This window comes from Hippocampus bargibanti, linkage group LG12 (assembly GCF_051943395.1).
Source record: "Hippocampus bargibanti isolate YZ-2025 linkage group LG12, ASM5194339v1, whole genome shotgun sequence".
NCBI classification, from domain to species: Eukaryota; Metazoa; Chordata; class Actinopteri; order Syngnathiformes; family Syngnathidae; genus Hippocampus; species Hippocampus bargibanti.
Window position 1 is genome coordinate 13,172,477 of NC_142745.1, and position 16,166 is coordinate 13,188,642.

Sequence of the window (16,166 nt, forward strand, 5' to 3'; positions counted from 1 at the left end):
CCAGGTCAGTTTCATCCAATCAAAATTGCTCTTTGAACATCAACAGCCAACTGAGGTCAGTATCATCCAATCAAAATTACAGTTTCAGCCAACCTAGGTCAGTATTATCCAATGAAAATTGCGCTTTCATCCACCCCAGGTCAGTATCATCCAATCGAAATTGCGCTTTCAGCCAATCGAGGTCAGTGTCATCCAATGAAAATTGCGCTTTCAGCCAATCGAGGTCAGTATCATCCAATCCAAATTGCGCTTTCAGCCAACCTAGGTCAGGATCATCCAATCAAAATTGCGCTTTCAGCCTACCTAGGTCAGTATCATCCAATCAAAATTGCGTTTTTCGCTAAATACTGCCCAAACATAAAATGAACAGCGAAAAAGCGAGAATATATATTTAGTTTTATTGGCGAGCCAGATGCAATCATCAAAAAAAAAAACATAAGGCTCGCGAACCATAGGTTCCCAACCCCCGATCTAGACTGTCCTGTGCTTAAAATGGTGACATTGCCATTAGCTTCAAAAGCGTCACTCGGTAATTGATTCCCTGCTCGGTTGACTGCGCCACACTAAAGGTGGGGCTTGGTTAACCGATCGGAGCAACCAGGAAATTCACAGTCTCATCCCAGTTCATTACAGGGGCCCATTAAAGAAGTCAAAGTCAGATTGATCTCATTCAGAAGACATCCAGATAAGGAGCACCGTCGCTATCGGAGTCTGTTAATAAGATAACAGTGGAGGTCCTCTCTGAGCACATTAGCGTTCTGGTTTTCAATTTCAAACTATTCTCATTGTCTAACCGCCAACCTTCGCTCCTCTATAATTTGATCTCTTCCCACCACTACCCAGAGAGAGAAATTGAGGCTCTGGTAGAGAGCACAAATTGTCTACAGGGCATTTTTAAATGATCTGATTATATCTGTGCGGCAGCTGGAAGAAATTATCACATGAAACACACACTGCTCTTTGGAGCAATGACAGGCCGCACCTCTGGATATTAAATATGTTTGCGGGAGCGGGCGCCACGATGCCCGTAGGTGAGTTCAGTTCAGTTACGCACATCTTGATTGGTCATGTCCCAGTAGGGCCTCTCTCCGTACGACATGACTTCCCACATGACGATCCCGTAGCTCCACACGTCGCTGGCGGAGGTGAACTTCCTGTACTGGATAGCTTCGGGCGCAGTCCATCGGATCGGGATCTTCCCCCCCTGCAAGTAAAAAACAAAAAAACAAAACACAGATTACACCCAACAACATTAGCACGGACTGTAATTTAAACCAGGAGGTGGTTGCACTTAAACATCTGGTAGAAAAACAGGTAAAAAAATCTATCTATCTGTCTATCTATCCATCCATCCATCCATCCATCCATCCATCCAGATATAGATATAGATATAGATATAAATATATAATAAAACTCAGCAAGAGGAATAAGAGGAAGAATAGCATGAGTGGAAATTGGAAATATCAAAGAAAATGACATGTTGAAAGACGTGCAGAAACGCTGATGAAAAACAATTTTAAAAACATCTTCCAGCTGTGGAGTGCCCCAAGGCTCTGTCCGGACTCCCATACAATTATACTTCCACTCTAATTACTTCCACCAATGTGGTTTTCATTATTTCTTTGTTCGCCATACTTACTTCTTAGATCACAGGTGTCAAAGTGAAGGCCCAGGGGCCAAATCTGTTCCGCCACATCATTTTATTTGGCCCGCGAAAGCAAATCAAGCATGTCAAGTGCCATGATGCTTGTTAAAGCTTGAACTAAAATGTAAAATTGTCAGATGTAAACCACAATACAGTCATTATTCTTGCCTACAGATTTGAAAACCAGTTATTCATTAACTCATTGACTGACAGACATGTGCAAAAATGTGTCTACTGCAGTGCCAGGGTTTTTGTCATTGTCACTTGAATTCTGGGACCTACAGAATATTGAGTTTTAGGACTACATAAACATTCAATGCATAGTTAGAAACCTTAGACTCTCTTCTTTCATCCGAAAAAAAAGAGTTTCTTCCTAAATGATATCGGTCTGGAGTTATATGAGCTTGAAATGAGGGTGGCTGTCCAAAATATAATGCAATACATACATATTGGTTTATGTAGTGCTTTAACAAGAGCTGAAGCTGGAACAAAGCGCTAACATGGAAAAAAATGGAAATGCTGCCAGCGCTTTATCGGCACCAAAGCATGAAAGAACAAAACCCAGTGGTGGGGGGGGGGTGATCTCACCAGAGCGCTGGTGTAGGTGGGGTCGGACGTGTCGTCTTCCAGGAACCGCGACAGGCCAAAGTCGGACACCTTGCACACCAGGTTGCTGTTGACCAGGATGTTGCGGGCGGCCAGGTCCCGGTGCACATAGTTCATGTCAGCCAGGTACTTCATACCCGAGGCTATGCCTCGCAGCATTCCCACCAGCTGGATCACAGTGAACTGGCCATCGTTTTGCTGGAAATAGAACATAGAACGTAAAAATAGATAATTATATATACAATTATTATTATTATTATTATTATTATTATTATTGACCATTTATCTTAATCAGAAACCAAATCCATAAAACTTTAAACATAAAGGTTACTTTAATATAGGCAATAAAAAAATACAATTAAAAATAGGCACCACAGCACACCCCCCTCCACCCAAGGGTGGAAGGATGGATGAATGGACGGACGGACATGTCATACGCAAAGCAATACCACCATTTTGTGTCTTCTCTGACGTCATTCAGTCTGTATTGAAGGAAAACAGGCAGGTACGTTTTACTTCAGATGATGACAAAAAACGTCCACACCAAGTGTGGCCCGCAATGTGTAATTATGAGGGTGCATCCCATGCATAATGTATGACGCTTAATCGCCGGCACGAGGAGCTTTGGACTTGACGTGAGAAGCGTGGGGGAGAGGCTAAACAAGCAGCAAAGCGTGAAAGACAAGTAGGCTACTGGAGCACTGGCGTAGACTGCTAATATGGACACCCACTGTCCCTCCCTCGTGAGTGCGATCCTCTGAAATCTTCTTGCCTATTTTCCGGTGTATTAGGCGCACCCAAAAGCCTTGATTTTATTCAAAAGATGGCGCAGGGTCATCTTATACGCAGGTGCGCCTTATATGTAAAATCATATTGAGCCACAACAGGTCTCACAACTACTATCAGCAGCCATCGACTCAGTTTCCCCCTGTAGAAGAAGCCCAGCCTCTACTATAGTGCCTTATAATGCAGTATGCAATATATTTGGAAAACGTTTATATGTATAGTTATAAATTATATTTGGAAAACCTTTTTCATTCATCGAAGATGCGCCTTATACTCCGGGGCGCCTTATATATGGAAAGTTGGAAAAGGCACCATTTATTGGGGGTGCGCCTTATACTCCAGTGCGCCTTATAGACAAGATAATACATCCGTGTTCATATGAACATAGATAAATTCATTTAAAAAAAATCAAAATAAAATTAAAACACAGTATCAAATATGGAGCAGGGGTGCTCATTACGTCGATCGCGATCTACTGGTCGATCGCGGAGGTAGTACTGGTCGATCGCAGCGTGACAGTCAAAAAAGCATTCGTCAGCCTATCAAACGTCCCGTCACTTGATTGACATACAGAGCAACCATTCAGATGACAACGCATGCGTAAACAACGGGGCTAGGCGCAGCAAAATTTACAAGCTAGTCAGCGAATTACCTCAGATTTTAAAACCATGCTAAAACATGGTGATCAAAATGAGTGAGAAAGCTGGACCAAGAAGGCAAAAACATATTACTTTCATACGGAATGGGAGGTGGACTTTTTCTTCATGATGTCTTTTTTCAAAATGCGTATTGCCAAGTACAGGCATGATGCGTTCCCAGACTTCTTGAATTACCATCGCATAATCCACCAACAAGCGTAAAACGCTAAAATGAACATTTGGAAATGTGCTTGAGGCTGGCTGTCAGCAGCTACTGTCCGGACTATGCAAACCTGGCTGATTCAATTCAGTGCAAGTCATCAAAGTAAACTCAGGTAATTACAAAATATGTTAATAGTTATTTATCAGAATCAGAATCAGAATACCTTTATTCGTCCCGCAATGGGGAAATTTGCAGTCCACAGCAGCAATTGAAGAGGGATGGGGTTGGGGTTATTATTCGTTGTATTAAGTTCATCCTGTCTACTTGATATCTAATTTCAAGCAGATTCTTTACTTACAGACAGTGTATGGTAGTATCAGGTATTTGAACACTTACAATACACTGTAAGTAAATAATCTGCTTTAAATTTGTTATTTATTATGTTATGTATATGTAGTTATGTGTGTTGTGCAATATTTGCTTATTCAGTTATGCAAGGTACATCAACATACATTGTACATACAAAGAATCATTAATACATTTGAAAATAATTATGTTTTGCATTTTTGTAGTGAGTAGATCATTTTGACTTGGTTGTTTGTATAAGTAGCTCGTATGCTGGAAAAGTGTGAACACCTCTGATATGGAGTATCAGAATCAGAATCAGAAAACTTTATTTGTCCCACAATGGGGAAATTTGCAGTCCACAGCAGCAATTTGAAAGGAGATGGGGTGGGGGTGGGAGGCGTGAAAGGACAGAAAACATGATATTCTAACCATAGCAAAATAAGAATGTCAACTGTATACTGTAAATGTGCAAAACCGTTTCATAAAAAAAATCACAATAAGATAATTATATCAACATAAGCTCTCTATTTGCTATCTAGCTGGCTATCTCTCAAACTCGCTAGCTCGCTCCCTATTTTCTATCTATCTGGCTATCTATCTCGCTAGCTATTAGCTATCTATTAGCTAGTGAGCTAGCTTTCTGTCTGTTTGAGTTACTTTCGTGTTGAGTGAATGCTGGCGCGTGTGGCTGCCACTGCTTACCCACAGAAAAATGTATCCTGTGACTGTAAAGTGACCTTGAGAGTTTTGAAAGGCGCGTATAAATGAAATATATTATTATTATTATGCAGTACTCAATGACTACCCTTCCAATCGATATTTTTTGTTGCTCACATTCATTACGGCATTACATCTAGTTATTTAAAAAGAAAATGTCGTATGTGTAGTCAATGTGATGTATAAATTACAAAATGTGATCCTTTTTGACAAACGTGGCGAAGGTGTTTACCGGACACCATCAGACCTCTGCTATGGCTTGAAACCGTCTAGAAAACTGATGGACATTACCACCGATAACAGAAATGTGACATAAAAAATGTAAACAAATTACTTTTGCCTTTTGGGTTGGACGCGCGAGCATAAGGTCACTTGGTAGATTTCAGCCCCAATATCATGAAAAATGGCTCAATTCTCACCCTCAGAAAGGAATCCAGAGATCCATTCTCCATGAACTCGGTGACGATCATCACTGGACTGCTCTTGGTGACCACGCCCTCCAGCCGGATGACATTTGGATGGTCGAATTGACCCATGATGCTGGCCTCACTGAGAAAATCCCTCCGTTGCTTCTCCGTGTAGCCTGTCTTCAGCGTTTTGATGGCCACAAACATTTCCCGTTTACCAGGTAGCTTCAAATTGCCGCTGCACACCTCGCCGAACTCGCCTGCATGGGTGAGATGACATGTTTGGACCATGACGACCAACGGTGGAGAGTGATTTGACTTATTAATTTATTTTGAATGTCACTTCCCATTACCTGCACCAATGACTTGCTCAATCTTCACACAGGATATATCAATTTCCTTGGCAAACTCCCGCACGGCCTCATTGGGGTCCTCATATGTGAACGGATCAATATAGATCTTCATTCCTGGAGTCACTTGGCAAACACGGAGAGAGACACTAACGTATTGGTTTTCTGCACATTAAAAATTATGATTGGAAATGGATTTGAATCGTGAATTGCTGCGTGTATTGTGTATGTAAATTGTGTAAAATGATAATCCCACCCAAAAATAACAACTTATTCATGATGCATTTTATGACTTCATTTTTCATGAGAACTGGATAGCCAGCTTGATAGCTAGCCAGCTAGAGAGCCAGCTAGATAGCCAGAAAAAAAATCGACAGGGACATCTCGCTATGCTTTTGAGTCATTTGAATTATGGCAGATATGCTCCACTGGCAGACTGAAGGCTATAACTCGTTTAGCTAGCAAGGACACGGCCCCTGTCGGGTAATAACGTGCGACATGGGGTGAAATCTAAATATATATTTGTCACCTCCCCCGTTTGCCATTATCCCATGCTGAGAGGCTTGCTCAGCTCAGCTCAACTCTCTCTCACCTAAGCCCCGCTGCCAGGTAAATTGGCTTAAGGTGGCCTTTAAGCAGCCGCCGACTCAAAGTTTTAAATCCGATTATTTGCCTCACACCTAACCTCCGTGTCAGGCCCGGGGGCTGTTTGAGGGGATGGCGGGCTCGTGCCTGAGCAACTTTGGAGTCATGAGAGGCTCACCATGTCTGATGGAGGTAATCGAGTTGGGCTTTCAATCTTTTCTCTCTTTAAAGGACAACCAACACCATTTTTTTGTTTCCTAACTGACATCAGAAAAACGTTTTATAGCATCGAAAATACCCAAAACATGCAGGCCGATATTTTTAGTCAAATGCAAAACACCAATAAAAATGTTTGCATTAAGTTCATCCTGTCTACTTGATATCTAATTTAAAACAGATTCTTATCTTAAAGACAGTGTATTGTCGGCGTCTACTTCCGCCTTCCGAAACATGTCAGGTATTTGAACACCGACAATACACTGTCTTTAAGATAAGAATCTGTTTTAAATTACCAACAAAAATGACTTAAAGTGTCCCAAAACAACTTCAAAATGACCCCGGAAATGGTGAGTTTCAGAAGGTCCCGCCCCCTTGTTCGTGACGTTACGCCAGGACGCCTTGCCTTGCTCTAGAATCAAAACAATGGCTTTAGATTCGGAGAAGATGCTTTTTGTTACTCATCCAGTTATGAATATGATGCAAATAGTTCTGAAGAGGAAAGCATAAATGTTTGCAACCGATTAAAGAAGTCCTCCCGCATCAATTCGAGCCGTCAGGACTCCAATGTAGTGTCCCAGAAAATGCACAAGATGGCGCCCAAGCTCCGTTGGAAATGAGATGATTTGTCTGCTGGGAATTTGTGTCAACTAACACCGTCTTTATGCGTTATACCGCAATTGGTAGTCTTGGTGCGACACACGATTCACCATCGCATAATTGATTTAGTTTTCCTTCTAATTTTGCGTGCAACACAGTGTTTTCAGGTGAAAAAAAGTTCCCAAAATGCATTGTGTGTCACTTTCTCAGTCAGGGGAGCTCCAGACATGATGTCACATCAGGCATCGTCATCAACTCGAAAACAAGACTTCCTGAATATTCATTGCAAGTCTTAAAACGTTAAATATAGCTATATGCGGTGGAATCTTTGTAAAATGCGCTCAGTAGAAGTCATTTGAAGTGATTTTACAAATTATGGACGCAACTTGTTCGGAGGTGTCGGTTTTCCTTGAAGTGTCCATTTTTAATCATGGTACAGGACTATGTTTATCTTCCTCCATTTTTTTAACCAAAAAGTGGTATTGGGATTTTTGAGTCGTAATTTTAAAATAATTTTAATTTTATGAAAGTTGCTTTTTACTTTGGAAGAAAAAAAACAAAGTTCATTTCTAACTCATTCACTGCCAGACGATGCGGGGCCAGGATTTTTGTCATTTTCACGCAAATTGCAGGACCCACAGAATATTAAGTTTTAGGACAACATAATCATTCAATGCATTGTAAGAAACCTTAGACTTTCTTCTTTCATCACAAAAAATACAATACAATACATATTGATTTATATAGCGCTTTAACAACAGCTGAAGCTGGAACAAAGTGCTAACGAGAACAAACAGGGAAATTCCGCACCCTTGTGGCAGTGAAAAACATTTCAAGAGGTCTGGTCAGCGCTTTATCGGCATCCAGGCGAGAAAAAACTTCATTGAACAAATTCGGGAATGGCGCTCTACGTCATATTTTCAATTCCCGAATTAATTCGTGAATGACAGCGAAAAGCTTTGTCGGCACAACTTTAGTTCGCTGACGAAGCTTTTCGGAGGAGGAGCGAAACGTCCGACACTTTCAAAGAAGTACAGATGACGGCTGAAGAAACCTTTCCATCGATGGACCACTCCTGTATGACAGAGCTTACATAGACATTTCATCTTAAAATAAATACATATAAATGTTTTTCATCAAGCAGACGCTCGAATATCTTCCATGCCTGCAATTTTGATTTATATTCACGTTTTCACCCCCGTATGCTGCATGGCGAAGGGGCTTTATGGAACCTTTTAAATATTTTATCAATGGAAAATGACTTCCGCGGCATTAGCCCGCTAATGGCTCTATAACACGAGTGAGGGGCTGACCTACTTTCATAACAATTCCTCGAGTAAAGGATGAAAACATGAACGACGCACACCGATAAGGACATTGCTTAAACCCTTCCTCCCACAATAGGGGGGGATTACTCGCTGGAGAGCCGGGTAGTGGTAGGGGCTCCTGGTGGGGGCACGGTAACCATGGAGACAGGTGTGTGCGCAAGAGGTGTGATCAGTGATGGAGACGGTAGTCATGGTGACAGTTGTTGTAGAAGTTGGAGAGGGGTGTAGTGATAAATGGAGGAAAAAATGGGGGGAAAGTGGTGGTTTTACTCACTGTGGCCACTTGTGTAGTGCTGCAGCTTGTCCGTGTACTCGGAATCGGCCCTGTCAAAGCCACGCCTCCTGGGGGAGAGACAAAGAACTCTAGTGCTGGTGGAAAGCGAGTGGAGTGGGGTGGAGGGGGGGGGGGATATACCACCCCCCCCCCCACTCCCGTAATAGCACGTTCACAGTTTCAAAACGTTGAGATACTTGACAGGCTCTCAAGTGGGTACTTTTTCTTTTTTTTTTTTTTGTTCAAGGACTCAATGTGAGCCGCTAAGCTACAAAGGGGTACAAGCGTGACGCTGAAATGACAATCTACTAAAGAATAAATGTGTAAAATTAAAAATACATAAAGAAGACATTTTGTTTAGTTTAACAAGCAGCTTCATCTGACAGTGGTGATAAACAGCTTGAAGTTGTTCTAGAATTTTTGATTGGTGGCACGAAACATACATCGCTGCTATGTGCCGATTTATCAGCTTGTTGCTGTTTGGAAATTTATAAAAAAAAGTACGAATGAAACATAAATGTGCGAGGGGCTCACCGATTGCACACGATGACGATGACAACCACAGCAATGAGGAAGACGAGGCCTGCAGCAGCCGAGCCGATGATGAGGGGCAACTTCTCGCGAATGCTGCTGTTGTATTCGGCTGCCAAAAAAAACAAAAACACACTTCATGTGGAAGAAGTCAAATATAATATATATATAGTCTACATTAAATATATATATATATATATATATATATATATATATAAATACGTATATAAAGAAATAAACACCTTAATACTCGCATGAATAAATAAATAAAATAAATACGTTTTCTCACTTCATGTGGAAGAAGTCATACATTATTCAAAATAAAATAAAATACATACATTAAAAATATATAAAAACCAAATACATAATCACATAAAAATAAACAAATACTTTTGAAAGGCGCTTATACATTAAATTTTATTATTATTATTATTATTACTATAAATAAAAAAAATAAAAAAAATAATACACATTTAGTAATTTTCTCACGTCATATGGAATAACTCAAATATTCATCTCCATCAAATAAATTACATATATACCAAATAAATAAATAAATAAATACATGAATAAACAAACAAACAAATAACCAAATAAACACAAAAACAAATTAATGAATAAATAAATAAATAAATAAATACAAAAACAAACGAATGAATAAAAAAAAAATAATAAATAAATAAATAAATAAATAAATAAATAAATAAATAAAACAAGTGACCCTTGCTTTTTTTATACTTGCAGAGGGTGGTGTAATGGTGGCATCGGCATCGAATTTAATGGTGAGAAGTGTTTTTGGCTGCTCACCTTCTGTCATGGTCTGGAAGTACAGTTTACCGCTGTATCGTCCAAAGCCGGCGACGGTGCGTGCTCGCACCTGAAATACATAGATGCTGCCCGACTTGAGGCCTCGGATGACCGCCGTGTTGGTCTGGCTGCGCACCACAGTGGCGTTGTACTCCGACTTGTCCTAAATGGGAAAGAATGTGTCCATTTCTTATGAGCGTTAATGTTTACATGACATAATAAATTATGGAAAACATCATCTCTGACACTGTTGAGGACTAGGAATGCTGCAACTCAAAAATCAAGCTACAGAGTGCATACGCTATCATACGTGGGTCTTGTGACCATCAGAGCAACCTCGTGCAGTATACTGACATGTCTGAGCCGCTTCCGATCAGTCCGGCCGTCACTCAGTGTGCACTTGTGGGCCACAGTGGGGGGCCCCAGACGATCATTTTGACAGCCCCATCTTGTATGCCTACGCTTGTTGTTTGCGCGTGTGAGTGAACTACGATACGAGGGCTGATCCTTTGAGAATGAATGCATTTAACACAATTTTTAAAAAGCTGAGAATCAGGAAGCGCAGCCTTGTTTTGCTTACAATTTTCATGGGCAATTGGATGGCAGAGCCCAGTGTGGTTTCATTTATTTAGTTCTGTTGACATGAGAACACTCAGTTGTACAATTGTACGCAGCATAAAGTCACGGATCCACTGGGAAGCAAAGTTCTGTCTTTCCCAAAACCATCATTCAAAATTGGATTGGATTGGATTTGCCTTTATTAGTCTCGCAGTTAAGAAATTTATATTTCACAGCAGTATTATTATTATTATTATTATTATTATTATTATTATTATTATTTCATGTTTTTCTACTCTTATTTTGAAAGACACTTGTTAAGGCTCTTATTTTGTCGGCCACTTTAGACAGGATGTTTTGAAATATGTATTGGCTCCATCTAGCATCGTATTTAAAGGTGAACTCCAGCTTTATTTGCAAAAGCTAATTTAAAAACAATATTTTGGATCAATATATCATCAGCTAGGCTAATGAGCTTTTTTTCATTATCCGTGCAAAGCGCTCATGCTTTTATTGTATTTGAAGATGCACTTTGTTCTGCCCCCATAACTTATGTAAGTTATTATATTTCATGTTAGACTCTGTACTCTTATTTTGAAGGCCACTTCACACAAGGACTTTAACATATCGCCATTTTGTTCATTTTCTTTGGATGCACATTTGTCATTATTTTCATCTCAAGCCATCAGCGTTTTTTTTATCACCGTCCGTAATGATTCTGTTCGATGAGGAATTTGATGATGATGCTACAGCTAGTTGAGTGTGCTTTATCTTGTCATGCTTTTCAATGCTGTCATACTAATGTCCACTTCGGTTAGCATTTGCTAATACCGCCCTTTTCCTTCTGTGTTTTGTCATTTTACTCCGTTCATATTGGAAATTTGCTAATTAAATATGGGCTTTGGAAGTTTATTTTTGTCATGAGGAGTTAGGCTGACTGCTAAATTCAAGTTAGATACAGTAAAGAAGAACAGTAAACACTTGCTTATTTTAAAAGTGAATATGCTACCCAGTGAAACAAGTTGACAAATGCGGGCAGTAAATAAATCTGTACCTTTTCATAGTACTGCAGCTCATAGTCCAGGATGACTCCATTGGGCTGGTCCGGCTGGGACCAGGAGAGAGTGATGCTGTCTACACTCCGACTCACTTGGTGCATGATGGACACTGTAGACGGTGCTGCAGAAAGACAACAGTGAAGAGAGTTGACAGCATTGTTGAGCCAAACACTTGTAATACATCCGCACTGATTTGCAGACATAAGTAGCTTCTTGATTGCAGTAATCACCACTCTATGTGCACTACTGATGGACTCAACAAACAAATGGATACTGGGAAACATTATTATTGAATTAAGCGGTCATCATATTGTCCTCTCTCCCGATAACAGGTCGCAATGTCGTTGCAGGAGTTTAATGCTTAAAAATGAAATATTGTCAACTTTCACCCTCCACTCAGATTGCCGGTCTCTACATGGAGACACATTGCGGCTCTTCTATTCAAAGGTTAGGAAGGCCAACATGACAGTAGCAAAAACTCACAAAGACAACACATTCACGTACGGTGTCTCAAATTTAGACTGACATTTGGAGAAATATTCACCCAAAATGATGACATTCTTGAGAGACTAATTCACAGGGAGAGGTTTTACCTTTGGAAAATTGACTATGAAATAGTAGATCAGTGGTTCTTAATCTTGTTGGATTCACCGAACCCCAACAGTTTCATATGCTCATTCACCGAACCCTTCAATGACTGTGCCCACTAACTGCAGACAAGACTGAGGGGTGGACCTCTGCGGCAGAGGAGCCACCGAACCCCTCAGACCAACTCAAGAACCACTGGTTTAGAGACAAGCTCTGCTCGAGTGCTTGAACATACATCGAGAATACATTTTTAAAACCTGGTCAATCTTGTTACCTGCCAATGTTGGGTCACAATATCTCAAATGCTATGGTGCAGAGGCACTTACATGTAAAATCATCCCCAAATCATACCAGATGCAAAAAGTTAAGCAGAACTGCAATGTTTTTAATTTGCACAGAATAATCATCTCAAACTTGACTACTTGTCGAAGTAGTTGATGCGGTTGCAAGTAAGGAGGTATTCCACCAGTTGGGAATGATGTTTACCTCACCGTGTGTGGCCATTGACCTGCAGTCCTGTGCACTCGGCACGCAACGAAGACCATCACGTCAACGCCTTCCACGGCCATTACGATTAGTTCAGGGCGCCACAGGTCAGCGTCAAGCCATGGGAGGCACAAGTTAAAAAGCACGTGTGAGACACAACAACAGGAGCGCAGCCAGGAAAGATTTATAGATACACGTCATTTGGCTTGTTCACCAACTACCCCCTACGAGTGCGCACACAATCGCACATGGTGGCTGCCCCACCGCCGCCCCCCCCCCCACCCAAGTCTCTGGGACATATGTTCTACTGAGTAGAAAGCGACAGCAACCACATTATTCTCGCGGCTATAATAATGGACTGTGCAGCTGCATATGTTGGCTTTCTTGGGCCTTACAATTTCCAGCCTTTGTGTAGAAGGAAAGTGGCCACTAAGCAAAGCGGCTCAAGGCCGCGGATAGAAAGAGTAGTTCTGCACATCATCTTGCAGAATGGTGATGGTGAAGGAGGCTGAGACGTATGGATATATCTATGCATCCATCCATCCATCCATCCATCCATCCATCCATCCATCCATCCATCCATCCCACTAGCTAGTTATCTAGATAGATAGATAGATAGATAGATAGATAGATAGATAGATAGATAGATAGATAGATAGATAGATAGATAGATAGATTAGGTAGAGTAGGTACATACAGTAAAGTCTCGTTATATCAATATTCAAGGGAGTCCGAAAAAATATCGATATAACCGGGACTATCGATATATCCGACCCTGTTTGCATGCAATTTTCTCCGTGTGTGCATAGAAATAGTATCGATATAACCGGGACTATCGATATATCCGATATCGATATAACGAGACTTTACTGTAGATAGGTAGGTAGATCCCGTAGGTACATCGATACGTTGGTAGGTAGGTCAGTAGATAGGTAGGTCGGTATATAGGTAGGTCGGTAGGTCGGTAGATGGATGGATGGATAGATGGATAGATGGATTACTTTTACTTTTACTAAGTGTCAATCGTCACTGAAGTCTTACGGAAATCAACTACAACAATCTCATTTCATTTGTACTTATTTGAAAGCCACTCACGATCTTCCACACCATCCGCAAATGCATGGGGACCAAACCCAAGAGAAAAGCTCAGTCCTCAAGACACTTGTTTGCAGTCACCTGCCTAATAAAGCAATCAGTCCCTCTAAGGGGAACTCACGAGTATCCCATTACGGATGCAGACAACCTCAAGACTTGCACATGGGCCGCATTTCCATTCAACACACGCACGGCAACCCAATATGAGGCCAAAGAAACAAGGCGGATCGTGTTGTTGCCATACATGGCATGGACGCATGCCAATGGGGCACTGAGGAAACAGTATGGCGACAAGTCTCATGTGTGTCCGGATCTCAGACACAGAGGCGCTCACATCATCATAAACAAGCAGGGTGCAGGGCAGAGTCCATATCTGTCCAAATACGGAGATCCTTCGTTTACAACATTTCTGACATAATAGGGATTCAAGGTCACAAATGGTGAGCGATGAACTAGTTAGTACCGAGCTCCAGACAAGACATGGGGGAATTTCTTTTTGAAATTGTTACCATCTGAGAGATATATTAAACAGCCGCCATTCACCCGTAATGTCACTCTGTTGTCACTATGGGCAATTCGCTATACTAACCCACTTTTTTTTTTAAACTTTTCTATTTCCTTACACATCGTTTTATTTTCTCGGACTTCTTGTCATCATGTCACATTCTGTCCGTCTTAATAAAAGATCCCCCAACAAGCCCCTCCTTTCTCTTCCATCTTGGTTCTCCTGCTCTGCCTACCCCTCGGGGTCAGGCAGTTACATTTTGTACGGTCCCAAAGATTAAAGGACAACAGACGTATCCGGACAAGTTGTGTCCAAAATTTGTAAAATGGCTTCAAATGACTTCTACTGAGCGTATTTTTATAAGATTCCACCGCATATAGCTATATTTTACGTTTTAAGACTCGCGCTGAATATTCAGGAAGTCTTGTTTTTGAGTTGGTGACGAGTCCGTACGTGACGTTACTAAAGGAACGCCCCTGACCGAAAAAAAAGGACACATTGTAGCAGTCCTTCCATCACGTCAATGTATTTTGCTGTACTTCTTTGGTCTGAAAACTGTGTTGCACCCAAAAGCCGTCAGAAGAGGGGGTCCAAGCTCCATATAAGGAATTTATCAGCCTGTGGAAACGGAGGTGGCCACAGGAGGTCGCCATTTTGTGCCTCTTTTTTTGGGTGACACATTTCCCCCCAATGTTGCCTCAAAATGGCATGAAATTAATTATTTAATCGATTGCAAACATGAATGCTTTCCTCTTCAGAACTACTTGAACCATATTCATAACTGGATGTGTAACAAGAAAGCATCTTCTCCGAATCTGAAGCAATTGTTTTGATTCTCCAGCAATGCAAGACGTCTTGGTGTGACGTCACGAACTGGGGGCGGGACTTTCTGAAAATGCCCAATTCGCAGCTCAATTTTTTGCAGATTTTGGACACTTTAAGTCATTTTTATTGGTGTTTTGCATTTGAATAAAAATATCATACTGCGTGTTTTGGGTATTTTAGATGCTATAAAACGTTTTCTGATGTCAGTTAAAAAACAAAAAAGTGACGTCGGTTGTCGTTTAAAGAATCTTTTTGTTTTTAGTTTTGATTAATAATGACCCTAACACACTCGAATTCCAGGACCCACAGCATATTGAGTTTTAGGACAACATAAACATCCAATGAAGCCTAAGAAATATTAGATTCTGGTCTTTCATTGGAAAGAAACAGTTGTACACCTTTGTAATTGATTCTTAAAAAAAGACTAAATCATTAATGCATTCACTGCTAGACGATGTGCAAAAATGTGTCCACTCCAGTGCCAGGGTTTTTTGTCATTGTCACTCAAATTCCAGGACTGACAGAATATTGAGTTTTAGGACTATATCGACATTCAATACAGCGTTAGAAACCTTAGATGCTCTTATTTTATCATCAAAAATGGTTAATCCCTAAATTATATGGGTCTGGAGTTATATGAGCTTGAAATCAGGGTGGCTGTCCAAAATACAATGCAATACATACATATTGGTTTATATAGCGCTTTAACAACAGCTGAAGCTGGAACAAAGCGCTAACATGGCAAAAAATGGGAATGCTGCCTCCTCGTGGAAGGGAAAAACATTGCCAAGGTCTGACTAGCGCTTTATCGGCAGTCCCCGCTTTTCTATTAACCAGGATATTGAACATTTGTCAAATTACAGAGTAATAAGTAACACTCATGACGTCCCAGATTGTTGAATAGTAATAGACTTCAAGTGGAATTTTAAATCATCTGTTTGTCTTTTTGCAAAACTGCTCTGCGGCACGAGCTAAGTTGGGGATGTCTTTGTAAGCAACCTTTAATCAGCTTTCTTCTCACATCCCAACATGTCTGCAAACATGTGGCTC

General features: G+C 40.9%; 1 protein-coding gene across 4 annotated transcripts in view; it reads right to left on the reverse strand.

The window, feature by feature from the left end:
* The window catches only part of ephb2b (eph receptor B2b), a 138,180-nt gene that overhangs the window by 7,668 nt on the left and 114,346 nt on the right, over positions 1 to 16,166 (reverse strand). Inside the window, exons 6-13 of one of the 4 annotated variants that reach the window (XM_089009604.1) lie at positions 11,614 to 11,738; positions 10,002 to 10,164; positions 9,198 to 9,306; positions 8,664 to 8,728; positions 5,664 to 5,777; positions 5,323 to 5,570; positions 2,234 to 2,449; positions 1,055 to 1,204 (exon numbers count right to left, since the gene is read on the reverse strand). In XM_089009604.1, coding sequence (XP_088865730.1) covers positions 1,055 to 1,204; positions 2,234 to 2,449; positions 5,323 to 5,570; positions 5,664 to 5,777; positions 8,664 to 8,728; positions 9,198 to 9,306; positions 10,002 to 10,164; positions 11,614 to 11,738 — 1,190 coding nt within the window. Of the gene's footprint in view, positions 1 to 1,054; positions 1,205 to 2,233; positions 2,450 to 5,322; positions 5,571 to 5,663; positions 5,787 to 8,663; positions 8,732 to 9,197; positions 9,307 to 10,001; positions 10,165 to 11,613; positions 11,739 to 16,166 lie in introns of all 4 variants that reach the window. The other 3 variants (XM_089009603.1, XM_089009601.1, XM_089009605.1) reach the window with 3 other exon arrangements.